Source organism: Neodiprion pinetum, chromosome 2, assembly GCF_021155775.2.
Source record: "Neodiprion pinetum isolate iyNeoPine1 chromosome 2, iyNeoPine1.2, whole genome shotgun sequence".
Classification (NCBI taxonomy): Eukaryota; Metazoa; Arthropoda; class Insecta; order Hymenoptera; family Diprionidae; genus Neodiprion; species Neodiprion pinetum.
In genome coordinates, this window is record NC_060233.1 from 34,814,161 (window position 1) to 34,840,425 (window position 26,265).

At 34.2% G+C, this 26,265-nt stretch overlaps 6 protein-coding genes across 24 annotated transcripts in view; 4 read left to right on the forward strand and 2 right to left on the reverse strand.

The window, feature by feature from the left end:
- The first annotated feature begins 579 nt into the window (after positions 1-579).
- Positions 580-5,467, forward strand: LOC124212657 (lethal (2) 34Fd). The gene is made up of 11 exons (XM_046612955.2): positions 580-861; positions 968-1,013; positions 1,180-1,394; positions 1,903-2,039; positions 2,493-2,705; positions 2,863-3,091; positions 3,357-3,776; positions 3,872-4,154; positions 4,238-4,502; positions 5,060-5,156; positions 5,333-5,467. Exons 1-11 carry the CDS (start codon positions 796-798, stop codon positions 5,465-5,467), a joined length of 2,106 nt encoding a protein of 701 aa, XP_046468911.1. The 5' UTR covers positions 580-795.
- A 254-nt stretch (positions 5,468-5,721) lies between these two features.
- On the forward strand, positions 5,722-8,457 carry LOC124212658 (Gustatory receptor-like Holozoa). Of its 7 annotated transcripts, XM_069133829.1 has the most exons (8): positions 5,722-5,855; positions 6,233-6,397; positions 6,554-6,795; positions 6,903-6,977; positions 7,074-7,280; positions 7,383-7,563; positions 7,749-7,964; positions 8,089-8,457. In XM_069133829.1, exons 2-8 carry the CDS (start codon positions 6,254-6,256, stop codon positions 8,335-8,337), a joined length of 1,314 nt encoding a protein of 437 aa, XP_068989930.1. In that variant the 5' UTR covers positions 5,722-5,855; positions 6,233-6,253; the 3' UTR covers positions 8,338-8,457. The 7 variants fall into 7 exon arrangements, with proteins under 7 accessions (XP_068989930.1, XP_046468913.1, XP_046468916.1 ...); XM_046612957.2 differs by having other exon boundaries at positions 6,903-7,280; XM_046612960.2 differs by having other exon boundaries at positions 5,770-5,843; positions 6,903-7,280.
- A 155-nt stretch (positions 8,458-8,612) lies between these two features.
- On the reverse strand, positions 8,613-10,540 carry Mpp6 (M-phase phosphoprotein 6). 4 transcript variants are annotated; one of them, XM_046612968.2, is made up of 4 exons: positions 10,312-10,540; positions 10,099-10,211; positions 9,910-10,010; positions 8,613-9,467 (listed from the first exon to the last, which is right to left on the reverse strand). In XM_046612968.2, exons 2-4 carry the CDS (start codon positions 10,153-10,155, stop codon positions 9,152-9,154), a joined length of 474 nt encoding a protein of 157 aa, XP_046468924.1. In that variant the 5' UTR covers positions 10,156-10,211; positions 10,312-10,540; the 3' UTR covers positions 8,613-9,151. The 4 variants fall into 4 exon arrangements, with proteins under 4 accessions (XP_046468924.1, XP_046468923.1, XP_046468925.1 ...); XM_046612967.2 differs by having other exon boundaries at positions 8,613-8,858; positions 9,147-9,467; positions 10,099-10,540; XM_046612969.2 differs by having other exon boundaries at positions 8,613-8,858; positions 9,130-9,467; positions 10,099-10,540.
- LOC124212660 (AKT-interacting protein) lies at positions 10,342-14,841 on the forward strand. The gene is made up of 7 exons (XM_046612964.2): positions 10,342-10,676; positions 11,030-11,211; positions 11,438-11,502; positions 11,595-11,695; positions 11,817-12,004; positions 12,137-12,305; positions 12,449-14,841. The coding sequence occupies exons 1-7, from the start codon at positions 10,632-10,634 to the stop codon at positions 12,530-12,532; spliced, it is 834 nt and encodes a 277-aa protein (XP_046468920.1). The 5' UTR covers positions 10,342-10,631; the 3' UTR covers positions 12,533-14,841.
- LOC124212661 (UPF0598 protein CG30010) lies at positions 12,709-16,143 on the reverse strand. Its single transcript, XM_046612965.2, has 4 exons — positions 15,612-16,143; positions 14,373-14,421; positions 13,810-14,030; positions 12,709-13,690 (listed from the first exon to the last, which is right to left on the reverse strand). Exons 1-4 carry the CDS (start codon positions 15,837-15,839, stop codon positions 13,454-13,456), a joined length of 735 nt encoding a protein of 244 aa, XP_046468921.1. The 5' UTR covers positions 15,840-16,143; the 3' UTR covers positions 12,709-13,453.
- A 291-nt stretch (positions 16,144-16,434) lies between these two features.
- Positions 16,435-26,265, forward strand: part of kat80 (katanin 80) — a 41,913-nt gene continuing 32,082 nt past the window's right edge. For 6 of the 10 annotated variants that reach the window (XR_006881373.2, XR_011176362.1, XR_011176361.1 and 3 more), the window contains exons 1-13: positions 16,435-16,855; positions 17,449-17,579; positions 18,562-18,906; positions 19,890-20,080; positions 20,340-20,490; positions 20,573-20,736; positions 20,878-20,999; positions 21,795-21,848; positions 22,083-22,560; positions 22,657-22,936; positions 23,151-23,327; positions 23,446-23,522; positions 23,606-23,680. Coding sequence is in view for 4 of the 10 variants with exons in the window: in XM_046609707.2 (XP_046465663.1) it covers positions 16,822-16,855; positions 17,449-17,579; positions 18,562-18,906; positions 19,890-20,080; positions 20,340-20,490; positions 20,573-20,736; positions 20,878-20,999; positions 21,795-21,848; positions 22,083-22,560; positions 22,657-22,936; positions 23,151-23,327; positions 23,446-23,522; positions 23,606-23,680 (2,279 nt within the window). In the remaining 6 variants the exon portion in view is untranslated. Of the gene's footprint in view, positions 16,856-17,448; positions 17,580-18,561; positions 18,907-19,889; positions 20,081-20,339; positions 20,491-20,572; positions 20,737-20,877; positions 21,000-21,794; positions 21,849-22,082; positions 22,561-22,656; positions 22,937-23,150; positions 23,328-23,445; positions 23,523-23,605; positions 23,681-24,107; positions 24,359-26,265 lie in introns of those variants that run through there. The other 4 variants (XM_046609709.2, XR_011176363.1, XM_046609704.2 and 1 more) reach the window with 4 other exon arrangements.

Sequence of the window (26,265 nt, forward strand, 5' to 3'; positions counted from 1 at the left end):
TCCGGAATTCGATAATTTTATCTACGCAGATTGCAGGGTCAATGGTATAGGCTTGTTTTCACCCGACAGCAGCCTCTCACGCAGAGTCTGACATGAGCTTGGCCAACCAAAAAATTCAAAATAGCTCAAGGTATTTTTCTGCGGAGCTTGAATTTCGTTTACGTGAAGTTCGGAAAACGATAAAAATATTCACAAGAGCTAATGACAATCCACGGGTTATAGTTCAAAATTATGAAGAAAAGATGATTTTGCAATGCTAGCTTATAAATTTTGCAAAGCCCTTCACATACAGGCAAATTTATCACACTGATACGAAAAATATTTGACTGCCTGGAATGTTGCACCAATATGCTTTTTCTTCTGGAAATTACGTAGTGTAACCTAATTATAAGTTGAATATCATTTTAAACCGCTCTATTGCAAAATTTTTTCTTATAATACTTTGAATCCTCATAATTTTTTGTACATTAAGCCCATGGTTGAATAGCATCTAAAAATGTGTGTACGAAAATCATTCAATCAATAACCTTTTGAAGTAAATGTATTCTTTATGACTTTGTTTTACACAAAGATCAAAGGACTTGAAATTCTTTCTATCTCCGAACTAAACTCATCTAAGATGATAGATAGCAATAGATAGTGACCATAGGGGCCCAGGCTTTTTAAAATCAGCTGTAGCCGAATTGAGGTTATGTTACGCTAGTTCCGTCTAAGCTAGCTGTAATAACAGAAGCGTGCAGGCAGGCCTGCACAGTATTTTCTATTAAATTTGTGCTTTATGTGAACGTAAATAAAATGCAGGTCTCAGATCCTAATAATGTGAAAATCTACAACTTGAGTGCGGGCAAATCTCTTCCCGAGGTAAAGTTATGGCATTTACATGAGGGTTGTACCATTTTTAAGGTTATGATCAGTTGAGTTTCATTAACGTTCTAATATTTAATTCACACAATGCAATTTTTTTTAGTGGTTATCAGAGAGAAAGCGACGAAGTTTACTAAAAAAAAATGCCGGTAAGTTACTTCGAAATATATATATATGTAGTTTTGTTTTTACAATAATCTACGTTGCAAAAAAATTTTATCAAATAATTCTTATTATAGTCTAATCTTTTTGAATAATACAATTATAAACTACTTTGCAGAAAAAAAAAATTACATAATTTTATTTTACTCACAGATATCAGAAGACGCATCGAACTTATTCAGGATTTTGATATGCCTGGAATTAGTACGTCTGTCAAAGTTTCCAGGGATGGCCAATATATTTTTGCTACTGGCATATATAAGCCAAGGGTAAAATGTTTTGACGTGAACAACCTATCCCTTAAATTTGAGCGCTGCTTCGATTCTGAAGTTCTCACATTTGAAATATTGTCTGACGACTACAGTAAGGTGATTATATAGTCAATATTCACTAACAAAGAACCATAGATAGGTCGACCCCTCTGATTTTGATTTAGTTCATTATGTCGTAGTCCATCGAAAACTAAGAGACACACACATTTTCTTATCTGCTAATAAATGCTTTAGAGCGGATGGAAAACAACCTCCAAAGATGAAACCAATGAATGAAACTGACACTGAAATGTTTCTGTTCATAAATATGTATTAATTAATCATACATTTCAGGGTTAGTTTCATTCGAATCCATCAAGCGCAACAAGAAATCACCCCGTTAGGTGCCCATCTTTGGGGGTTGTTTTCACTACTCTGAACCATTTATTAGCAGATAAAAAAATATACATGACTCTTAATTCTCTATATACTACAAAATGTATGAATTAGATGAACATTGGAGGGGTCGACCTACCTACAGTTCCCTGTAAGTAAAAGAATCGATAACTTACTCAAATGATTTATAACGACACCAACTTCACAATCTCATAATTTTGCGTTTCAGTTAGTCTTCTTGCACTGTGATAGATACATTGAATTTCATTCGGCGCAAGGGAAATATTATAGACTTAGGATACCCCGGTTCGGAAGAGACATGCAGTACCATTATCCGTCCTGCGACCTATTTGTTGTTGGTGCTAGGTAAGCTGTGTTTTATCATATGGCAATTTAAGAAACATTTGTGATTCTTGCACAAGTCAAGAATAATACGAAATAATTTCGTTTTGGCGGTATAATTGCACATGCTCATCAAGAACATACTTTGCAATGATTGAGTTAATTGTGAATTTCAAACAAGTGAACCAGAAAAAAACTTCTCACATCAGCTGTCTGGTTTTTGAAAGCATAGTTAGGTCTCAATTAAAAGCTTCATCACATTATATTGAAACAAGTTTACTACTAATTATAGAGACAGAGTTTGCTACATAGATCTCAAGGAATATAAATTTTCAAAAATAACAGAATGATAGACTTCTCATGAGTTGTAATTTGTCAACTTTAAATTAAGCTGGATAGAAATTGTCGCAATTCCCTGAAAGGTCACACTCGTATTGATTAGTATAACTCAATAAATGATGATTATAATAATTCTAGCAATGAGATCTATCGACTGAACCTAGAGAGGGGACAATTTTTACAATCATTATTTACGGAGGCCTCTGGCATAAACAGATGCACCATAAATCCTATTCATCATTCGCTAATGATTGGTACTCAGGAAGGACGAATCGAAGCCTGGGATCCTCGTACCAGAAACAAAGTCGGTACATTAGACTGCGCGTTTCATTGTGTCACCGAAAATACCCAGTATGTATATGGCAATAAAATTTTCATACTTGCGTACATGAAGTTTATACCACGTAGATATTCTGTTGATTCTTGAAGTTTTTCATGACTCTAATATTACTTTTACTATTATTACGTATTACACAAGCACATTTTATTTTACATTACGTATTTTCAGACTTGAAGGATTTCCGTCAATTACTGCCCTCAAGTTTCAGGATGCACTTACATTGGGCGTGGGTACTGCTACAGGTCAAGTATTACTCTACGACATTAGATCAAATAAACCATTGTTGGTAAAGGATCACATGTACGGATTACCAATCAGAGATATTGAATTTCACAATCAGATGGGTATGATCTACTCTATGGATAGTTCGGTCGTTAAAATTTGGGATAAACAAACGGTAAGTTGCCGCGTTTGTATAGAAATATTGTCAGATCATCAATTGTGCAAAATCCGCACAGAAAAGCTCTGAAAGAGGTCTGCCAAAACATACGTTTAAAATCAACTCTTGCAAATAGTTCTCCTAAATTCTCAGATAATTTTCCTATGTTTGAAAGTCTTAAAATTCTTATCGTTCACTTCATGTCTTTCCCGTATAAATAGAAAAAATGAATCTTGAGTGATGCCTAACAGCTGTACTAAACGCATGTCATATTATTTTACAGGGCAAGCTGTACACCTCAATAGAAGCACAGGCAGATTTCAACAATATGTGTGTTGTTCCGAATACCGGAATGATGTTTATTGCTAATGAAGATACTAAGTTACAAACTTACTACATACCCAGCCTAGGACCTGCACCTAGGTGGTGCAGTTTTCTTGATAATCTTACTGAAGAACTTGAAGAGTCTAACTTTGATACTGTTTATGATGACTATAAATTCATTACTGAGAAGGAACTGGACGATTTCGGACTAGCACATCTTAAAGGAAGTAACTTACTTAGGGCATACATGCACGGATATTTTATGGATGCTAGGCTCTATAGAAAGGCTAGAGACGTAGCTCAGCCTTTCAACTTTGATGAATATCAGAGGAAACAGATCAGAAAGAAAATTGAAGAGGAACGTACGAACCGAGTGCAGGTACTAACATTGGCATATTTCAAATTTTCAATAATTTCATACCCAAATAAGTTTTTACTATTTCATATTTGGTGAAATCGAATTTTTTTACACAGGTTTCAAAATTGCCATCAGTTAATAAACGTCTAGCTCAGAAATTGCTGGATAACGAATTAGATCCAAAAGCAAAACGGAAAACACCAAGTCTTCTCAAAGACAATCGGTTCAAGCCATTATTTGAAGATCCAAACTTTGAAGTGGACGAAAACACAGAGGAGTTCCGTTTGCTAAATCCTGTAGTATCACAACTTGCCAAATCTAGAAGAATAGAATTAAACAAGAAACTTGAAGCTCAAGCTCGATTTGACATAGCCAGAGAAGAAGAAAACACACTTGAAGGTAATCTTTTTTCCACTTGTACCATTATCATTGGTATTAAATTCTGGACTATCTAGTTTCACCGTAAAATAAAATGAATCAAGGTAAACGAAGTTCGGAGGAAAGTTCATTGTCGGATGATGATAGTTCGGATGACGACAAAGGCTGGGCTAAGGAAGTTCAGAAGCAGCACAAATTAATAAAGAGAGAGACGAGACAAAGAGAGTGGGAAGAAGAAAAGGCGCGAAGAGAAGAGAATCAAGAAACAGAAGCAGTAGATCGATCAGAGAGCAAATCAGCTAAATTTTTCAAACTCAAAGAAGGCGTCGAGTTTATGGGTATCAGGACAGTCAGACAAAAACAAAACAAGTAAGAATCTTCTGTGGATATCCAAGAGAATTTATTGAATAAGCCTCATGGTATTAATGCAGGAGGCAATTTTACTACCTCTCTATCAGCACAATCTCAAGCACGAATAGCGATTTGAGGAAACTGAATTTCATGAAAACAATTAAATTACTATTTATGTGCGTGTTTGCTTTGACTCTGTGAGATTGACCACATTGTTTTCTACTCTATATTTTTTTCTCCATTAGAGAAATCACTTGTTATTTTCGTTAGTTTATTTAAACTCATTCGTTATTGATTCTTCCTAAGTCAATTCTATGTAGTATTATTCAAATCTACAAATGTGTTTGATGCCTAGATAACAGGATGAATCACTCAGTGCTATTACCTCCATGTATCTCTTTTACTAATTATGGTGTCAGAAAGTTTCAGAGCTAAAAGTCGCACGTTCAGTGTATAAAATATAATTATTAATATAACATTTCGATATGATATTCAAGTTTTACAATATAAGAAATACATCATGTTTATAGCAAAGTAGGTAATTTATTGATATGAATTATTGCACTTAATTACAGAGCGAGCCTTGGCCAAAGATTGCAAGCTGAAGAAGTCAATAGTGTCAGAATGCTTGGTTCGTTGGGAAATAGAGAAATGACATTCAGCACTAAAAAGGTTTGTTGATTAAAATTATGCGAAAGTGACAAAGTAGTGTGTTTTAGAGTTCGAAATCAAGAAAATTCAAAGTTCAATGTGCAACCCGTATTAAATACTATTTAGCATAAGGACCAACATGTACGTTGCATGAAAAGGTGAATGTTACAAAACAACTTGTATAACATTTGTTACAGCTAAAAAAATCAGGTGGCTATTCGGAAGAGAAAACAGTTAAGCATTGTGCGGAGCGTAAGCGATTGTCTCGTTCAGCGGGGAAAATCGGCAATAAATTGAAGCCGAAATTTTGGAACGGCAAAAGAGTTGTATAGGATCGACGGACGAAAACAAAATGAAAAAAAAAATCTTTTATACTTACTTGTAAATAATAATAGCATAAAACTAATCCGTTATTCCCTGACCATCGTTACAGTATAAGAGTCATTCCCTTCACAATTGTTATCGTGCTACAGCACTACCATACAAAGAAATAATAATTACTATCACTCACAAACAAATTGTTGTATCAACGTCTGATTATAGTGTATCACAACTCTCAGAGGTGAAACAAGTCATCAGAAAATACTCTTATATGTGTAGTAAATTATCGTGTCGAACCGTATTTGATACTATAGGAATATTTTCATACACACATATGTTTCAAAGTCTAGAGCTAAATGCCGCTCTGCTGCTAGAAGGATGCCTTTGGTAAGTCCACGGGTAAGTTATACACTTGTTTGTTTACATTCTCATATAGTACCAGTCCCTCACACAATAAAGTACTTGATATATACTTAGTATTGCATATTTCGATTAATACGTTATTACAATAATGCAAAATGTACAATAGTTAAAAATTAAACTTTAGGTTTATTCTAATTATTTTTGTTTCCTAATTCAAGCTATCTTAACTTTGAATCCAGTTTTCATGTGTATGTGGTACTTCATCAAAATCTTGAAATTGTGTAATTGTCGAAAATCAACAACCATCACTGTGTTTTTGTTTACAAATTCAGATCTGAATTGACATTGATTGTGCATTGGCTGTATAACGTTCCTGTCTTAGTATTCTAACTATTCTTATATCACGTTTTTAGAATAGCTAAAGTAAGGAGGATATGATGCTTTGCTGGCTGCAGTCTAGGCAAAGCTCAAACGAAGCAGTGAATTCAAAAAACCAGCGCACTGGCCTCAACGAAAACAATGGAGACCCATTGCGTATGTCGACAACATCGATTCTATCAGAATTAGAAAGTGCCGAAGTAAGATTACTTGCTTTACTGATAAAAAGCCGGCGCTCAAAGTTCAGGCATAACTTCAGTCAACGCTATGTGCCCACCGTTATATCATTCCATCAGTTACTGCGGAATATATCCACTGTATTAATAATTTACTCTTTTCTTTGTTCTTTTAAATAGGTTGGAGAAATTACCGAAAGACCAGATTATGAAAATCTCAGCACTTCAGCCGTCCTACATTATTGCAAATGCAAAATATTACGTCCCTATTTAAGACTTCTCGGAGTAATGGGATTGAGACCAACAAGTGGAGATGATATAGAGTGCTCGCCTTGTTATTCAATTTTTGCCAATCTGCACACTTTTCAAGTCCTTATATTCATGTGCATTGGATACGTTCTTCAATATACGGCTTGTTTTAGGTAAATTTTTCGATTCATATAATGATTCTGGGGAACGTATTTATTGACTGTCAATTGTTTGATGTACGATATAGTCATTTCATACATTTTCTTTTTGTCTTCATCAGACGAGATCGTGGGTTTTGCTATACCTTGATGCGAATCGATCATGAGCTAGTGTCTAACACTACCAAGGAGTTACAGTATGAAAGAATATGTTATGGAAGTATAGCATTCAGCTATGCGATACCAAGCATTCTTCATCTCAGTGCATATTTGTATGCAGTTTATTTATTTAGAATACGGGAGAACGAGCAGCTTCAAAACTTGATGGAGAGAGCTTTTCTCATGTCTTCAGACCCATCAGATCGCGGTAGTCAGAAGAGATTAGTTAGAATACTGTGGTTATTCATTGTGCTGAGCATTATATGGATGATCATAGCTTTGATCACTGTGAACTTAATGATGGCAAGAGGAATCATTGTATTTCAATGGCTTCATTCTAGGTAAAGAAACGAACCCAACAAGAGTGTTGCACATAGGAAAATCACTAGAGGAATCAAGGTTCAATCTTTGTTCAAATTTTTTTTAACAACATATTCTTACAGTCCAGACCAGTTGAAGACTGTTTTAAAATTTTTTCTGATCGTTTGTACCTTATGGCATGATATGGTTCAAGGAACGATTATAACAAGTTACTGCTTGCAAGGACAACTATTAATGTCGCATCTATACTTTCTACGAACCAAGTTACTCCAACATACATTGGCTCCGTTAGATTGGATGAAGGTATTTATGTATAAATTTGTGTAATACATGCACAAAGCTGAATTGACAGTATTTATGACTACTCTATGAATGAAGTATTACAGAATTGTAGCCATTATTTTATTCTTTCTTTTATAAACATAATTTATGTGGGTAGTATTTTACGATGGATTTGTTTAAATACTTTTATTAAATTTTTGTTATAGGAGATTAGTGAGTTTAAAAAATTGCTGAAATATTTCAATGATGATTTTGGTCCGGCAGTATGCATATACACTGTGGTAAATTTTTCGTGGGCTGCAGCTGGTATTTTATGGCTACTGAAATACGATAACGTCGATGTACAAAGCAGTCCGATTATTTATATTAGTATTATAAATGTGTCTTTGTGGGTCGTGATATCATTAGCCCCTTTTATACAGGTTCGTAACAGATTACACCTATAATATCTGAAGCATTTAATTTTTAGTAGATTACAATTAGGGAAAGTACCCTCAAAAGAGTATTGAACAATTATGATATTTTCATTCTCTATTACTTATTTAGGCAGCACGATTAACTTCAGCATGCTCAACTATTCAAGGAATTGGGCATGAAATTCGCGTACGTCCATTCGTGTATCAGGACACTCCAGGATCGGACTTGGATACGATTCTATTATATGCGTCTTCATTAAATATGTGCGCTAGATTATTCAGAGTACCTATAACTGGGAGGTATTTGTTGTTGGCATTAACTGTTGGGAGTATTGTTATGTTGATCCTAGGGCAGTGCCATTTTCTATCCGGCTTATAAATTTCAATTGAAAATGTGTTCAAGTTTTTAACGTAGCATAATAAATATGTTGTACAGAAATCTAGCCAGAAAGAGAAGAGAAAATGAGTGTAAAATTTGTTATATCTGTGGTAATTTCCTTTTTGTTGACTATTCCGAAAATTCTTAGTGTTGAGGTAAGTGAATGTTGTGTTTATATTTTATTGCATTAACATTGGGAATTTCAACCTTACAATACATTAAACAAAATAAATCAGATAGATGAATAGATTTGTGTCATTATTATTTTTACTCTATTGTGGCAGCAATTCGGCTTTTCTTTTTTCAACTGGCATATATGTACAGGACTATATCTTAAAAATGTTAATACGTTGTAAAGTTTTACAATTATTTAATAAAAATATTCTTGTACTGTATATTGCTGATAAAATTAATTTAATGAAAAAGTTTTGATCTTACAATAAATATTAAGAACAATTATACTAGATGTACCCATTAGTTGGTAATTCCGGAAAGCATGAATTTAACTCAGGTAAATCTACCTGTGAAGAAAAAGAGAGGAAAAAATATGCATTATACAAAATTTGAGATTTGAGTTACATGCAGAGACATACAAAATATATGTTTTCTATGCTATTTTAAGTTCGAAACCAAATTTCAAACTATGAAGCTACCAAATACCCAACACGCACACACACACGCAAACGTGTATTTACGAAAATTAATTATTATTTAACACAAATCTTCAGCTCTTGTTAAAAATAAGAAGCATTTAGCAAGATCAGGTGTTTCATTTATCCAAATATAAAATACATTTAGTATACGATCACCCTTCTTAGTCCGATGGTTTCAAAAATTTAGGTTTTTTCTCTACGGGTTCTATTTCGATGCTGTCATCCCTTACATATTTCTTGTTTTCATGTTTTGTCCTGAATTTTTTTGCCATTGTATCCACTGCTGAGGATCTGTAATGCTTTGCCATCTGTTCATCAGTTATTTCAGTTTCATTCTGTTTCCGGGTCAAAGCTTGCTTAGCTTCTTCTTCCAATTCCATCAGTCTCTCTATCTCTGGATTCATACCGCGAAAGCTCACTCGACCGTCAAGCAAACCTTCACAAAACACAAAGCTTGGCTCAATGATGAATTTATCCCTAAAACAAGTATCGAAAACTGAATGAACTAGATATTTAGAAAAAATAAAATCTGAAAAAAAAGTGATACCTCTATACTTATATCAGAGGAATTGCCTAACAGCAATTTGTGAAGACAATCCAATAAAAAAGGAAACAAATCTGCTCCTTAGCGATATAAATATTGATTCAACAGAGTTCGGCTGAGTTTCCCAAATATTTTTAATTTGAAACTTATGATTTACATTGATTGCAACTATTACTGACTGAAACATGTGTTTAGTCAATTAGTATTTTGCTTTTTATTCACTATTTACATAATAATTGATTCTGTTGTTAGTATTTAACTTAGTTGATATTAGTGAAATATAAAGATATAATTGCTGTAGAATTTTGTCAGTAAAAACTAAGACTCCTTGCAAGTGGAAAATATTATTTGTTATCGTTGAGTTTATAAACTTACGATCCTTTCTTCATGTGATTAGTCAGCTGTGCCCCGAAGTATTCTTTGCCTTCTTCTTGAAATAGTTGCTTCTCAACTTTCTCTTTGGTTCGTTTCATGAACTAGATGAAAAGGAATAAAAAAAGTTGTGACATATGAAACTGCATAATCTGATAAAAATAACTTAACCATACCAATTTCGTCTATTACCTTCATTTCCAAAATACCTTTCGACAATTTCGTCTTGTTCACTTCTCTTGCAGTCATTTTTAACAAAATTATGAACAAGGATCTGCGAAGTTGTAAAATTTTTCGACTTCGGACTGAAAAAATACTTGGTTTCAAGACCAATTACGTTTTATGAAGAAAACCAGTAAATATGAGGCAGCCAGTAAACAGTAGCAAACAATTGCGGAACCCAACCTAAATTTTAAATATTTTTGGTTATGTTTCACTTTTTCTAAGAAGCAGGGTAATCACATGGAGCATGGATGAAGGACCTGAAAAATACCCAAATATACCCAACCCGACAGTCAAATAGATAGAACGAAGTGAGCTAGGGAAACACTGGCGTCTGGATCACAATCGATCCAATCTCGAAACAGTAACTTCAGTTCAATCACAGATGTCAGATGAATTAGTTCATTCATAAATATTATAAATCTCTTGATCAATATTTCATTATGATTCTGTAACATATCTATAATTAAAAGTTTAGGATCACAAATATACGTATATTATTAATGATTGTAACGATGTCATCGAGATATACAACGACCGGGATCAAGGTAAACATGACAATTTATTTCAATGCTGTTGTCAAAAGCTGTATATTAATAAACGCTGTAACTTCTAACCAACATGTTTTACCAGAATAAAGCAATAACGACTACCTGCAATGATAATACTTAAAATATTGTGGATCATTCATTTATGTTCTTGTTTCGGATAATGAAGGAATAATAACTCATAAAAACTAGTAACAGTATATCAAACGTTAAACATATCCTGATTATACCTGTATGACTCTGTCTTGAGTCTAGCGTAACTTGCACGTCGCTGTTGTGTGAATATCGACACTGTCAAGTTTATTAACTATTTACGTGAACTTTGACATTTTTTTTTAATTTGACTTTTGAAGGGCGAAGGAGATGTGGACGACAACTACAGGCAGCAAGGATCGTTAAGGAAATTGTTGCCATCCAATAGTAATGGAGAGACACAGCTTGCCATGTCCACTAGGATGATCGATAGACCTCCTTCGACTCGCAGTAACAGAGAATATGCTGTGTTCTTACAAGAGTATATAATTCTTTCTGAATAGTAAGTTGAATAGTGTACCTACTTTTTTAACTTTGATCAATTATTAAGTTGCATGTTGCAGATAAAATGCTACAGCGCAAGAACTTGTTTCTGGTACACCTGCTTTAAATCTAAGCAACGAATCATCCTGAAAATGCTCAAAATTTAACAATAATTCATGTTGTATTCAATTTGAGTTTTGGCTGGATCGTCAATAAATCTATAACGTTGCATAATTTTGTTTCAGTAATATGATGCAGAAACAAGATCTAAAAAGAATTTATGTGATTCCATCTGCAAATGACTCATTTTGTAAGTTAAATGATAAAGTTTGTAATCCTATTTCAACACTTCCAGGATTGATCGAAAACAGTTTGTGTAAGTGTTGGCCTTTTTTCTTGCAGTATGGTTTGGAGTCTTCTTTGTTAGACAAGGAATTTACCAAGGTGGCGTATTCAGATTCACAATTACCTTGCCCCCAACTTTTCCCGACGGTGGTTGTCCGGTAAGTTATATAAATCATTCAACAGAGTTTTAGGTTGCTTATTTTCTTTCTATTTCTGTATCATATATAGGTATATTTGTTTTCTTTTTCTAGTATTGCTAACCATTCGATTATCTTACAGAAAGTTGTATTTCAACCGAATGTATTTCATCCATTATTGAAGGCTGATACTGGAGAGTTAGATACAACGTGGGAATTTCCTGAATGGAAACGAAACAATAGAGTTTGGCAATTAGTGCAGTACATTGTCAAGGTCTTTTCCAAAATCGATTCAAAGATGCCGTCCATCAATGAAGAAGCTCTGATGTTGTAAGAAAATTCTTGTCTATTGATGTGCCCTTTTCAAGCATACTGATCATGACTATCATTGCTAATGTATTCAAACGTACAAAATTTTCATGGAATGGTATTTTATTAATTTACCCGTCTATATTGTTTTAGATTTGCAAGTAACATTGAAAGTTTCCAAAAAAAAGCTAGGGCAAGTGTTACAGAGAGTTTGAGTCAGCTTTACGATCCACCTTCAACTGACGATCCGCATTACATTACTTTTACCCCTTATGATAGTTCATCGCACGATGGTATCAAGGAGGAGATATTAAAATCAAAGGTAACTTACGATTTGTGGTTGTTGAAAAAACATTATATCCATATCAGTAATAAGGCATCAAAGCATGAAACATAAAGTTGTCATGTTTGAACTGAAATCGACAGCTACTGTAGATAAATAATTGAAATTTTGGCCAATTTCAGAAGGAAGAGGAAAATAAGGTGCTTGGATTTTCTTGGGTACAGCCAGGATCGCTTCAGCCTTTTTCAAAACCCGAAACAAGATAACAAAAACTTCTTAAGCCTGGAGAGTCGTTAACACAACAGATGAGGTATTTTCAAACCTTAGACGTTCGTAATTTTCGACATTTACTCATTGCAATCGTCATTTAACAAGAGATGAACAAATGGTACGATGTACGACTTAATATTTTTCTATGTATGTTTATAAAGACTTAACCAACTGAAATAAGTAAATCTTTAATCAAACGTGTACAGTTTTGGATCAGGAATCGAAAATTTTTCGTACATGTATAAAGTATCAGAGTTTATATTTCTAGAAGTATAAACATATGTCCCTAATTTATGCTAATGTCGGAGAGTAGGCCCCATTCTAAAACAATTATATCACAGAAGTCTAATGGAGTGTTATCATTATTAATTTTAATATTTATTACTCACGATATAATTCTATTGACTTATAGGCTCGTGCAACAACACGTAGAATATGTATGACGAATTTATAAAGACTTGTCTTTAAGGCAATGTATATATAAAAAATTTGTAATCAAATACGTTAACTGATGACTGTTAAACGTTAACATGGCTTCTTATGGCCCAGGGCTCAATTAGCCGCAGAGTACTGGTTACCACAATTTGTCCAGGAGAGGGGTAATTGTCTTTAAATTCTTCCGTCAACGTTAAATATGGTGCTTAATTTTTTACTAGAAAAATAAGAGATTACCATCGTTTCATAGTTTGGTCTACACATTTTGCAATTCAACAAATGCAGGGCTAATAATAAATGATTTTTCAATTTATTATTTTGTAACTATTTTAGGAAACTCTCTTTAATCATATCTTTATTAGACTCTAGTTTAAAGTTTTTCTGCGAATGTTTTATCTTCTGGACAATGTCAACCCTCACATTTTTATATGTAGACTTGAAACGAATTGCAATGGTTGTAAAAATAATTAGTTTACAATTTTTCACAGAACTTTTTTAGCTATTTTTTTATGCCATTCGGAATCCAGTTCATGTCTATTATTGTCCCAAGAAAAATGCGTTGGACTTTGTTCTTCGCCATTATGGAATTCAAAGTATTTGCTAAATTCTAATGCTAGCTTAGATCGCACCAAGCCTATGCCACCAGCAATTTTTGGTGCAGGATGATAAACTCGTCCAGTTTCCATGCTCATGAAGATTTTTGCTGGCTCAAAAGGAACCTATGATTATAACAAGTATTCACATGTCAGCAGATCTATCAATTTTTCATTTATGGTCTAAGGCTAAATTTAGGTGTTCCTTATCGTAAAAGGTGGGCAAAAATAAAAAACATACAAACCGTCAGTAACTCATCGGCATGAGCATAACTAAATTGATTTTTCACTCCTCCAGTATCTAAATCTTCCTTTTGAATGACATGTGTAAACACGATTGGAAGATCATCACATCTGACGAAATTTCGTTCTCTTCCACATGGTGACAGGTAGGGAAAATCATCCATGTAACGGCCAGTTTCATTTTTGCGAAGTCTTGTGAAGAAGAATGCCAAAAACTTTTTCTCTGAAAATCGATAAAACAATTTTCCAGAATGCTTTCATGATAAACCGTTGAAAAAGGTTTATGTGGATTAGATCTATTGTATTCAAACTTCAAGGAATTTGATCACGAATGCATATAAGCTAGAATTACTGTACATGTATTTAATGATTAATTTATGCGAATTTGACCTATTTTCAAGGAGATGTGACTTGGAAGTTAAAACAGAGATTGAAATCCACTGATCTCTACACTAGAGATCTTTATGTTAGAGATCAGTGTTGAAATCTGTAAGTGTTTGATTTATGAACTGTTAATTGTTAAGTTGATCTATTTAATACAAATCAGCAACATACGAATACGTACCTTTAAAACAAGAGGTGAAGTTCTTCATTCGAGAATCATCAAGAAACAACTGTCAATTTGAAAGATATACAAATTTTATCCATGTACCTCTGGAGACCATAAAATATTTCAAAATTCAAGCAATATCCAATATGTTAATAAGATCTTGTATTCAATTAATTTCTTTATTCGAGTAAAAAACAATATCCAGTGAAACTATTACAGGCATTCAAATGGAATCAATAAATGTAAAAATATTGTAACAGTTTAACTTATTTTGCTCTGATTAATTAGTTCAAATACGATTTCATGAGAATTCAAAAATAGATACATATTTTCTTAACCCAACGAATTAGAAAAAAATAATTTAATACAGTGACCCAAATAATCATTTAACAGAGATCAACAATAAAGTTTTCCTGTACTTTGCATTTCATCTACATTAATCGCGTAGTTGATACCGCAGTTATTCTACCAGAAATTTTGCTTAGATTTTCCCAAAAAATAGGGATTATAGTAATATTGCGATAATAAGAAATTCACTTTTATTTTTTCGCATAATTTTTTAACACACTTTGTTGTAAGAGCAAATACGTAGTGTTTCCAGATAAAATCATTGTTGAATTTCTATTTGTTTATCCAGTGATGATGTTCATGGTCTAAATGGTAGTTAGCAGATATATGAAACTATCTGGCACTTATTGAACAGAACAAGGAAAAAGAAGAAAAACATACATAAATCTACTCTTCGCACCTTTGAAGAGCTAGACTATTTTTTATTACAGTTCTAATTAAATTTTCAGTTAGATCTACTATCCGCTTCAACGAGTTTGTCTGGAGTCTGTATCACCAAAATTGGATTCTCTTGAATTATCTATTTACCGCAGATCTTTACCAGCGAGATCACTAGTGAGGATCTACATATATGGCACCTAGTGGTTAGCTTGGATCTACTTTTACAAGTATTAATTGTAAATAAAAACGATGACATAACATGGTTCGAAAACGGCGGTTTTAGTTTTTCTGAAATGTTTGTAGGATAAATTTCTGGAAAATCCACGTATCTTCAAGAACAAGAGTAAGTAGAGTTTTCTGAAGACAGTTCGCAATTTCGCCGGAACATTTCAAAACCCGTTCAAACGGCCTGCAAATTACATGTCTAATTGAGGAGCCTCCTCTAAGTCGTTTAATCGTGATATCAGCAGCCACAGAAGTAGTGATATCGATCGTACTTCTTATTTAGATTATTATCACACCTACCATTCCTTGGTGATCGATGTAATAGAAATATTCGCGAATTCGAGGTTCGGGCGATTGTCCTTGTATATAAGTAACGAGAGTTCTTCTGCTGAGTGTACATATTGAACGCGGACGGTGATTTGATAGATATTTATAGATCGAGGAAAAGCCAGAATAAGGTATTAATCTGTTGTTTGAAAGGAATTTAAGATTGAACATTAGGTGGAAAACTGTTTTAGGACGATTCATTGAGCAATATGAATAAGAAACTGGTAAACTATTTCGAAACGTTTACATAAGAGGCATGTGAAACAGGGGGATGTCGAAGTATATTATCAGCCCCCACGTTCGTGACGGCGTGCGCAGAGAGAAACCTACTCTTCATAGATATTATAGAGATGGACTGCACGGTTCGTGCACCGATCCGAAGCGCTAATTAGAAAGAGAAAGCAACAGCGGGAGTCCGACCTTCCGACTCTACAACCGTATTTTTTGGTTCAGCATTGACGATGACCCACTGCGATGACCATGTCATCGTGCCATCACTTCATACTTTGACACACGTTTTTTACGTAATGTGTTCTTGAATTATTATGTTGTCATTGACGGAAGAATTTAAAGACGGTTAACCGTGGACAAATTTTCGTAACAAGTACTCAGCGGGCAAGTGGGCCCGTGGCCATAAGAAGCCGTGTTGGCGATTCGGTAGCTTCTTTATCGACCGGAGCCGTTTATAAACGAATCTGTAAGACCCAATACAGCCTATTAGGGTAACCGTCTTTGGTGTCTTTAACAAAGTTCAGTCAACGCCAGTAGTGTTGAAGAATTCGACGTCTAGTCGGTACTATCGATCTTTGAATCTCGAATATCGTGATTTGAGTATCGACGTTGCGCAGCTGAGTTCGTGTATTCCACAGATGGAATTGTATGTCAAGGAGAGCATTGATAGAGAGAAATGAGATACAACAATCGTGTAAATCAAGAAATTACCTAAAAAAGACGCGAGAAAATATAGCTGGGAAGAATTTCTACAGGCTTAACCATAACATAACTAAAAGTTTCTTAGTGTGTTTACGACCGACGTTAATAATAGACGGTACAAGAGAATTAGTAAAAATGCACCGTTCTAAATCGACCAAGAAAAAATTCTCTCCATCAAAACCAGTAAAACGTCAAATGAACACTGTTCCTAAATAATTTATTTTTGATTCTGTCATTTTTTATACCGAAAATGGCTTCGTCAACTAAGAGATCCTGGAAATTACGTGAGTCACTTTACATATTCAATCATACCTTATTACTTGTCAACCTTTTTTACTCAATTTTGTATCTGCATGTGATTTACCCACGGATTCACCTTTCATCTCTGTCAGATTAAATTCATTTAAAATCTCATCTTGATATTTACTACATATTCTTTAATAAAAAGTCAAGTTTTTTCAGTGACCATAACCTTGAAATTACTCCACGATTCATTTCAATCATTCTGTGTAAAAGTCAACTTGTATGAACCCGTTCATTATAACAAAAAATCTGGTAAATAAAATTCCATTTTGATTGTGAAAAATTTAGCAGAAAGTCTAAAATCCGAATTTTCAGCGTTTAATTGTAAATGGCATCTCCGTGGAAAACTCCAGTAAACTTTCAGACACATTCAGTGAGGTGTGCAGGCTGTATGTCGCAACAATTATTTTCGCTCCGAGTCCCTAGAGTATTTTGACAAATCAGACTGTCAGCAAATAATACTTGTAAAGACTACTGAGAAACATTCGTTCAAGCTCATGTCAGTCTTTAATGAATATACAAGAAACCAATTGACAAAGCTGTCTCAGATTTTTTTATATTTTTATTTTCATAGAGGATTTTGCTGCTCATACATCAAACGTCAACTGTCTAGCATTGGGTCATAAATCTGGCCGAGTGTTAGTTACCGGCGGTGACGATCGTAAAGTCAACTTATGGGCCGTTGGAAAGCACAACTGTATTATGGTGAGTCTTGTTAGCTGATCAATGATGATTATTAACTATATGAAGCATTACAAAAAGCATAATATTACAAACTCATAGATTTCAATCCTTCTTTCATTTTTTATTATCAATATTTGTTTCCATTCCAATTTTCAAATTATTTTCCTATCAAGTAACAATGATAAAAATTAAGACGTTGTGTCGAGCTGTTGTGAAATCTTACCTTTTTAAACAGTGCTTACATTAAATTCTACCTATATTAGAAACATAGGTAATTGAATTTTTTTTTTCAAACTGCAATAGGAGGATCCATAATATTCTTCATATAGGTGTATTTTTATTTCAGAACTTTGCCAACAATTAGATATATACAAGTAAAATAAATAAAGATTATAAAATAGTTATTTTATGTAGGACTGCAATGCAGACCCGATTCCTTTACCGACATGGACCATTGTTTACAAGCCTCAAAGTATTCAAGTACGTTAGTACATTTTCTCTAAAGATACAAAATTCTTGAATTAGTAAACTTTATATCTATTTCATGACGTTGCAAATCACTATTTAAGGTCTAGATCCTTATCTGGGATATGGATGGTTTTACATCATTGCAGGTATTAATATCCACAGTAATACTACCTGAGTACTGGTATAGCAACAATGTCTTCTTCACCTTTGCCAAAACAAAATGGCCCAAGCTGACATACTTTTTCAATTTAGCTAAACAGTCATCGACTTTTTATTATTTTATGCATTTTGATTTATTAGCTACACTGACTAAGGTCTTGATTGCTACATACTATTTCTTCTGCTCAACTCAACAAACATTCCACTCCATGAATATTGAACCCCAGATGTTTTTTTTTTCTTTTGCCACACAGGTTCTTATTCATAAATGAATTTGCAGATTTTAGAACTTAATTGAAGGTGAAATCTTACTTCAGTAGCCACTCTAGTTGTCATTCTATTTTTCAACTGGACCATTTTTAAAATCTGTTTTCAGAGCCTGAGTGGACACGCGACAGCAATAGAATGTGTTCGTTTCGGTCAAACGGAAGACTTAGTTTGCGCTGGATCACAGACCGGTGTGCTAAAAATTTGGGATCTGGAGCATGCAAAGCTTGCCAGAACTCTGACGGGACATGGAAATGGTATTAGATGCATGGATTTTCACCCCTATGGAGAATTATTAACATCAGGAAGTCTGGACAAAGCAATAAAGTTGTGGGATATGAGAAGAAAGGGGTGTATATTCACTTACAAAGGCCATACAGATACTGTCAATAGTTTAAAATTTAGTCCTGACGGACAGTGGATAGCCAGTGCTGGAGCAGAAGGGAAAGTCAAGGTAAACATGTAAAAGATTAATGCAAAACGACAGTGAATAGATATTTCTGAATCGTTTTGAAGAAAAGTTTTTTTCAATTTGTATAATAAACACAAGTTTTCATTTCATTATGTCAGGCATGATCATGCATTGTCTCAGGCTTGACGACTTGCTTAGTTAAACAATCAAGATTCATCCACGAGTATTCATGAGCTCTTTCAAAAAAGTTATTTTCATTTTGAATACCTATCAATTTAAAATTCAGTGGTTTTGAAACTCTATAATTTATTTATTTCATAATGGAAACAGTCACGTAAGTTCCGCCGGCAAATATTTATTTTATCTTTTAATAACGAAAACATCATTTTTACCGAAAATTTCAAGATGCTGTTGACAGGAATTAAAAATATGCAACGTACAAAGTTAGTTAGATGTTATGTAAATGCGACAATTTTTTTTTATTCAACTTCCATTAGTGCATGACTCAATTCTTGATGGTATTACGCGTGATTTATGGAAATTACTCCATCAAAATTCATCAGGTATTAGCTCTGTTATCCAAGTGCTGGTGTTACAACTTGTAACAGGCTAATAATATTAGGAAATTTTAAATAATAATATAATATACATAAATATGAATTAATTTAGTTTTATTTTCAAATTCTTCTGTTAGTACGGAATCTTAATTTGGTATCAGAAATTTTCCTGCAGATTTCCCAGTTGAACAGCCTTACATTATTGACAATAACCAATTTACTTTGGAATTTCTTTACATAAGTATTCTGGTTCAAATAAGCGTCATTTATTGATATTACCTCTTTTTTTTCCAACATTTCTTCTATCTTAGGACTGTCACTTTGCTTTCAGTTTTATCACAGGCTCCTAGCTTTAACTCAAGATTTTGCTCAAGTTCAATCATACTTTATGGATTCAATTTATTGTTGATTGTTCATACATTCATTAGTTTTATTAGTCAATAACTATTGCTTCTCCCGGTTTTTCAGCTCTGGGACTTGCGAGCAGGAAAGCAATTGAGAGAGTTTTCTGAACACAAAGGATCGGTAACAACTGTCGAATTTCATCCTCATGAATTTCTTTTAGCCAGTGGTAGTACAGATCGTACTGTCCATTTCTGGGATTTAGAATCATTTCAATTGGTTTCTTCCACGGAACAATCACAGTCCACGGCAATTAGGTGAACCTGAATAGCTAAATTTATCAATGGAACGATACATTAACAGAAACGAAGTATACGATTAATTTTCAATTTCACACGCATGAATGGCATTTATTTAATTAATTAATAAAACGGTATTCAGAGTTTTTTTTTTTTCAATCTGTTGTTTTGTTACACTGCACTGAATGAATATCGATTGACAAGCATACGGACTTTTACAGACCAAATATTGCACAATTATTAATTGTCTATAGTATAAACAATGTTTTCTATCCAGGAGTCTGTACTTTAGTCAAGGCGGAGAGTGTCTTTTTGCTGGTAGTCAGGATATTTTGAAGGTTTACGGGTGGGAACCAACACGAACGCTTGACTCAGTACCAACAGGTTGGGGGAAGGTTCAAGATATAGCTGTTGCACAAAATCAATTGGTAAATTTACTTGAATATCACTGAGAAGTGGTTTTGAATTAATGTTTTGCTTTGAAATAATCAAATTTTTACCGCTTTCTAGATCGGAGCTTCTTTTCACATAGCAAATGTAGTCCTGTTTGTTTGCGATTTAAAAAAAGTCGCCCCATTCGGAGGTATCCCTACACCTGGGTCACCCTTTAGTCACGGCAACTCGTTGAGGAAAAGTTTTTCTAAAGAGAGACCTACCGAATTGAAGAAGCACAAGTAATGAATTTTTTTCATGCATTTAAATGCTTGATTTTACTTTGATTTCAGTCTATTTTTTCTGTACTTCTACTCTGTAGTAACATGAAAATCGTTTTCCTTGATAGTAAACCTACATTTGCTTGTTTTCTTGATTAATAGATTAGACGTTAAAACAATAGAGGAAGCAGACAAGTCTGGTACAGATCCTGAGGATGAAGTGATGCTAGCTGAAATACCAAATGTCACAGATTACAGAGATGTCTTTCAACCAAACAGGTCTTGTAAGTATCTCACTGTATGTGTTGTATAAATTGATGTATCATGTTTTGTTCAGTCTTCTTACTATTAGTTGTCAGCATTCCTGTTCTCAAGGTTGACGTATTAGGGTTTTGAACATATCATTGTTCCAACCAAATGCAATACATTAATGTAAAGAAATACTGCATCTTTCACGTGAACTTTGGTGATGAATAAATTATCCCTTTTTTTTTTAAAGCAGTACCTTTGAGTATCTTGTTACTTCAAGCAAACTTTGACTAGAAATATCACTCTAAAAAAAAACATATTATGCATTTGGACAACTATTGCAACTTTTCGTACTTATTATGAGATTATATGTTACTTCAACAGTTAAGGGTGAAAAATTCACTAGTAACAAATCCTTTTTTAATAACCCTGATAAGAACTAAGTCTTGAAAATATTTGAAATGTTTTGAGTTAAGTATGATTTCATTTTTATTGTGGCAAAGGTGTTTGGCGAATCTTTTCTTTTGAAAGTTAAACAAAAAGTAAGTTTGACATTTCATGAATACACATTGATTCACTTCTTTAATGGTTTGATCTGTCACGTAATTCGAAATGCTGTTAAATTATTTATCAGTTCTTATCAGTTTCATTTCAATTGGAATTATTGTTGAATTTATGTATATTGTAATTGCTACTAATCCAACTGGAAATCGAATACTCACCAAACGTCTCCTCATTACAGATCCGTAATGTAATATACAAATTTAGAATATAATTAGATAGATGTTGTACAGCTTGTGAAACAGCATGCTTTGCACGATATGTTTCAGTATCTCGCACGCCTCCCCCTGAATTAGAAGCTTTTGTCGAACCTGAAGAATTGGGTGAGTCTTAAACATAAGTCACTATTCATGTACAGAAAACAGTGATCCTGATATATTAATGGTAATTTTAAATGCTGCTCAATCCGATGAAGTGATTTTTTTATGTTGTCTTGGAGTAAGTTCTACTCATGTAGAAAGTTAAAATTTTGTTAATGAGTAACACAGTAACAGTATCTGTCAGAAAGTTTCAAGGAGCCTGTAATTATTGTTATCAAATTTTTATTTTTGTTCCAGATCCTACACAGCCGCAAATACTTCAAACACTGTCAACGTCATTGTCAAATTTGAATACAAATGAATTGGATGAAGAGCCACCATCAATAATGAAGCCAGTACCAGTGCGTGTTCATCCCATAAAATCTTCTCCACCAGTCCAGCGTAACTTGATAACTTCTACAAGCCAAATAAGAGCAAATCTCCAGGCAAACAATGCAAGCAAAAATTCTAGAAATATATCAACAATCCCGCCACTTCGACAAAGTATTACGCCACTGCTTAGCAAGAAGAATGTTGGAAATCAACCCTTGGGACCTCAGAGATCAAACTCAACTTTGACACCTCGAGTCGCTCCTATGGCTGCCATATCTCCGGTAATGGATGATGGTAAAATTAAAAGCAGAGCGCCCAGTCCAGATTCTCCTAAACATTGCCTGAAGAGGCAAAGCAGTTGTAAAGAGAGAGAACAGGGCTACGAAAGTGATTATCCGATACAGTGGGTGAAGTTTTGTATATTTTATAGAAATTGAATGATCAATACTAATGACTTGATGCATAAATATTTTACACATGTTTTAATTCTTTGGAACAGGATAAACAACATTAAACATAGTCCGTCCGATCCTGCTTTGAACCGGCCAAACACTGCTCAATCACGGTCAACATCGTTAAACAGAAATTTTTCTAGTTCAACCCCTTTATCAGCTCGGAATGCAGTGAAAAAACAAAATAAAGCTCAAATTCAACCTAATGTAAAGGTTGAAATAAGGGTACCACAACTAAGGCCAGCAGTGGAAGAAAAGGTCAAAGATGAATTCGTTCCAATGATCGCTGACAAACCGAGTGGCCTTGACATGGATGAATTTTTACCGGTAAGGCATGCAGTTTATCGGCATAAGAGAAATTGGAGTCTCATTTATTATACGAGATATGAAAAATTGATTTCATCTCATTTTCTTAGAGTGATTAGATTCTGCATTTTCGGTATAATAACTTCAATCTGTTGCTTGATTTCATCGTTTCAAGTACAGAAAATTGTACTTCGTGATATCAAAGTTGTAAATACCGCCCTCTTTTATTTTTCAGAATAGCTATGGTGGCAGGGCATTGGGTTACTCCCAATTAGGCGTGCTCCCAGAAATGTCAGAAGCCGAAGTACTGAACAGTATGATGCGTGGCTATGAGTCCATGATGGCAGTACTTAACAGTCGTCATAGATCTCTGCAAATCATTTACTCGCTATGGCACAGCAAAGACCTCAAGGTACGACTGTAAATATTTGTGAAGAACCACCCGAAATGCGGTTTCTCGTCCAAGAGACTTTTGGGCAATGTTTGAATTTAAATAGATGCATAATATTGTTTATTATTACACTTTACAGGCAGCGGTTGACTCCGCGGTAGCAATGAACGATTTGGCTGTTATAGTCGACCTTTTAGGAGTTATTACGCTTAAACCGTATGTATGAACAATATGCGATTTATAGTTTTTTAGACACTTGATGATTGTTGAAATAGTGCAGCTTTCAGTTTTATTTTCAGAACCATTTGGAACTTGGACCTATGTAATTCTTTGCTTACCTCCATCGGCGATCTACTTCAAAGTAAATACGAAATGTAAGTTGAACAATTAATTTGCAGTCTTTTTTCGACTAATAATAAGTTATAGAGACAGAGTAATCTTTAATTCAAGAAGTGGCATTGAGGTGTCTGAAGCAATTTCAACAATAAGATTTTCTTTTCGTGCAAAATTTTCAAGTATTACATATGAATATTCGAATGCTTATCTTATTATCGATTTAAACGTGAAGAGGTTGGCAGTTGCGATCTTGTAAATATATATAATGCCGCTAAATTTATGATGTATATGCATGTGCGACTGTTGAAACTCACAGGGTGACGACAGAACCGGGAAATCAGGGAAATCAGTAAAATTTTCATTCAACTCAGGGAAATATTAAGACATATTTCTGTTTTATTTATCAAAATTATTTCAGGTTTGTTAATAATAATTATCAACAAGTGAATTATTAATTCGTTTCAGATAAGAGCGAACAATTTTTCAATCTTTAGTTTGATGAAAAATCTGCTTAATTTTATTACACTATTCTCTACAAATTACCTTGAACAGCATTTAAGTGACCATTTCTGAAAAATGAGAGTAGGTATTAATAGTAAAAAATGGCAGAGAATTTTGGGAAAAAGGTTCTGAAAATTAGAAAAATCCCAGGGAATTTAGTAATCCGATTTCCAGTGCCACCTTGGAAAGATCTTTTTACCTCAATTGTATCGAAACGGTGAAAAAATACTGTAAAACTTGATCTACAAAGTGGTCATAAAACAAATGCATTGTCTGACAAGTTTAGTAATAATAGAAACACATCACAACATTACTAATATTGATTCGAAATTTTTCTGATCGTAGTTCATAAATAGTCAATATCTAAATAAAATTGTATTATAATGCGACAACTTATCGAAAGTGTTTTTGACAGACGTGAGAAAATTTACGAAAATTCTACAAAGCAATTCATTTTCAGTAGCAAAGTATCAGCCTAACAATAATTCCTGCACCAGATTTTTGATTATACCTATAAAGAAACTAACAAGTTTACATAAATTATCAAATGGCTAGGTAAAAATTGGTTTCCGTTAAAAATTTATGTCGTATAGCAGCAACATTTTTTTCTCTGTCTTGAACTTTATAATACATTTCGTATTGTTATGAAGTACCGTCACTTCTTGGAGTTGAAAAATTCGACCGCATCGTAACGTCCGTATAAACCTTACGAGTTGTAGGACGCGATTGTCTTGCGAATAAACTGCAGACAAAGCGAGCTTGCGGTCGAGCCTGCTAGACTTGAGGCTTAAGCTATAGTCTTTATGTTTGTCACTTGTTTTTCCACTTCCATGCGTTTTGTACGTCGGTTTTATTTTTACCCATATACTTTTAACTTTCGAAATTTGTTGTTTTCGTTTTATCCTAATTAATTCTCGTACGCGTCGTCGATAAGAGAAACAAAGAGCAAGAGGCATCCTTGAAACTTATACCCTTATCAATTCTCCCTCCAAACTTTGTCTCTTCGTTCTTCTCCCTGTTTCCCTGCGAGTACTTCTCTCCTCTCCTATCCTCTCCTCTCTTCTTCTCATCCCTCTCCCTCGAATTTCTTCCTCGTGCCCCCCGCCTCATCGTCCGTAAAAACGTTCTCTCCGCTAGGGGGTTACAGGGGATTTCGGTATGGGGAAAGAGAGAAGGGCGAGGACGAGGGTGAGTGTGAGGGTATTAGGGTTGCGCGTCAATATATACTCGCGTGTACGTAAGAATAGCAAACGGTTTGAATGCACGTATTACGGGATAGCTCGGGTTGAAACGGGCTGAAGCAGTTCGTATTTTATGATGAGCATAAAGGAGGTGGATATAATTAGCTGAGACAATTGCTTCTGACAAGGAGAGGCTGTACGACAGGCAGATGCAAATTCGAGTTCAAATTCAAATACGAAACCTCGAGTTCCCTTTTGTATTCACGGATTGAAATTTGAAGGACACGTGAGACACGGACATATGTTGACACGCGCTTTCTCACTGTTCCATCGCCTGTCTGTCTGCACGTTTTACACTTTGTGCGTATATAATATTAACAATCTTTTGAACGGCCTCCGATAGTTACTTTTAAATAAGAAATGTTACTGGTATTTGTTATTTCAGGCTGTTTAATTTTTAATTTCTTCTTAAATACAAAGAAAAACGTGTTGAGGCTATATAAAAACAGAAAACGATGAAAGTCTGAAATGCTCACGAAAATTTAAGTCTCTTCTATTCCCCGTCAGTGAATTTTTAATCATTCTGATCACGTACAGTTAGATTTTAAACTGCGCGATTGTACATAACTCGATAATTTTTGTTTGTTTTTTGTTATTTGCAAAAATTGCGGAAGCTGTTTACCATTTCTTTTTACACGTAAAAAATGTATCCTTTCCCCGATCCGATTACGAAAATATGTCTAAGGATGAAACAGGTGATCGAGGGAGGTTTTGATTTTAATATTCCCACCTGCGAACCGTATCCAAATGCACCTTACCTGTGCCCGCGTTTCCGGATCAAATGTAATTTCAATTAGGCTACCTTAATGCGTGAATGACTCGCTGCTTGACGGACGACTGCCGACGATAAGGATACAGTTTAACAACCAGTTGTATAAGGT

What these genes read in the sequence shown, in the direction of transcription:
- LOC124212657 (XM_046612955.2), top strand. Translation starts at nt 796, where the DNA reads ATGCAGGTCTCAGATCCTAATAATGTGAAAATCTACAACTTGAGTGCG. An exon ending in CTATTTGTTGTTGGTGCTAG is followed by an intron (nt 2,040 to 2,492) that starts GTAAGCTGTGTT and finishes TAATAATTCTAG; the next exon opens with CAATGAGATCTATCGACTGA. An exon ending in TGACATTCAGCACTAAAAAG is followed by an intron (nt 5,157 to 5,332) that starts GTTTGTTGATTA and finishes CATTTGTTACAG; the next exon opens with CTAAAAAAATCAGGTGGCTA.
- LOC124212658 (XM_046612957.2), top strand. Translation starts at nt 6,254, where the DNA reads ATGATGCTTTGCTGGCTGCAGTCTAGGCAAAGCTCAAACGAAGCAGTG. An exon ending in CAGAATTAGAAAGTGCCGAA is followed by an intron (nt 6,398 to 6,553) that starts GTAAGATTACTT and finishes TCTTTTAAATAG; the next exon opens with GTTGGAGAAATTACCGAAAG. An exon ending in TTTCAATGGCTTCATTCTAG is followed by an intron (nt 7,281 to 7,382) that starts GTAAAGAAACGA and finishes ATATTCTTACAG; the next exon opens with TCCAGACCAGTTGAAGACTG.
- Mpp6 (XM_046612968.2), bottom strand. Translation starts at nt 10,155, where the DNA reads ATGACTGCAAGAGAAGTGAACAAGACGAAATTGTCGAAAGGTATTTTG. An exon ending in AAGGTATTTTGGAAATGAAG is followed by an intron (nt 10,011 to 10,098) that starts GTAATAGACGAA and finishes CTTTTCATCTAG; the next exon opens with TTCATGAAACGAACCAAAGA. An exon ending in AATCACATGAAGAAAGGATC is followed by an intron (nt 9,468 to 9,909) that starts GTAAGTTTATAA and finishes TACTTGTTTTAG; the next exon opens with GGATAAATTCATCATTGAGC.
- LOC124212660 (XM_046612964.2), top strand. Translation starts at nt 10,632, where the DNA reads ATGATTGTAACGATGTCATCGAGATATACAACGACCGGGATCAAG. An exon ending in AATGAAGAAGCTCTGATGTT is followed by an intron (nt 12,005 to 12,136) that starts GTAAGAAAATTC and finishes ATATTGTTTTAG; the next exon opens with ATTTGCAAGTAACATTGAAA. An exon ending in AGGAGATATTAAAATCAAAG is followed by an intron (nt 12,306 to 12,448) that starts GTAACTTACGAT and finishes GGCCAATTTCAG; the next exon opens with AAGGAAGAGGAAAATAAGGT.
- LOC124212661 (XM_046612965.2), bottom strand. Translation starts at nt 15,839, where the DNA reads ATGAATCGTCCTAAAACAGTTTTCCACCTAATGTTCAATCTTAAATTC. An exon ending in ACATCGATCACCAAGGAATG is followed by an intron (nt 14,422 to 15,611) that starts GTAGGTGTGATA and finishes TCAAATTGACAG; the next exon opens with TTGTTTCTTGATGATTCTCG. An exon ending in CTTCACCTCTTGTTTTAAAG is followed by an intron (nt 14,031 to 14,372) that starts GTACGTATTCGT and finishes ATCGATTTTCAG; the next exon opens with AGAAAAAGTTTTTGGCATTC.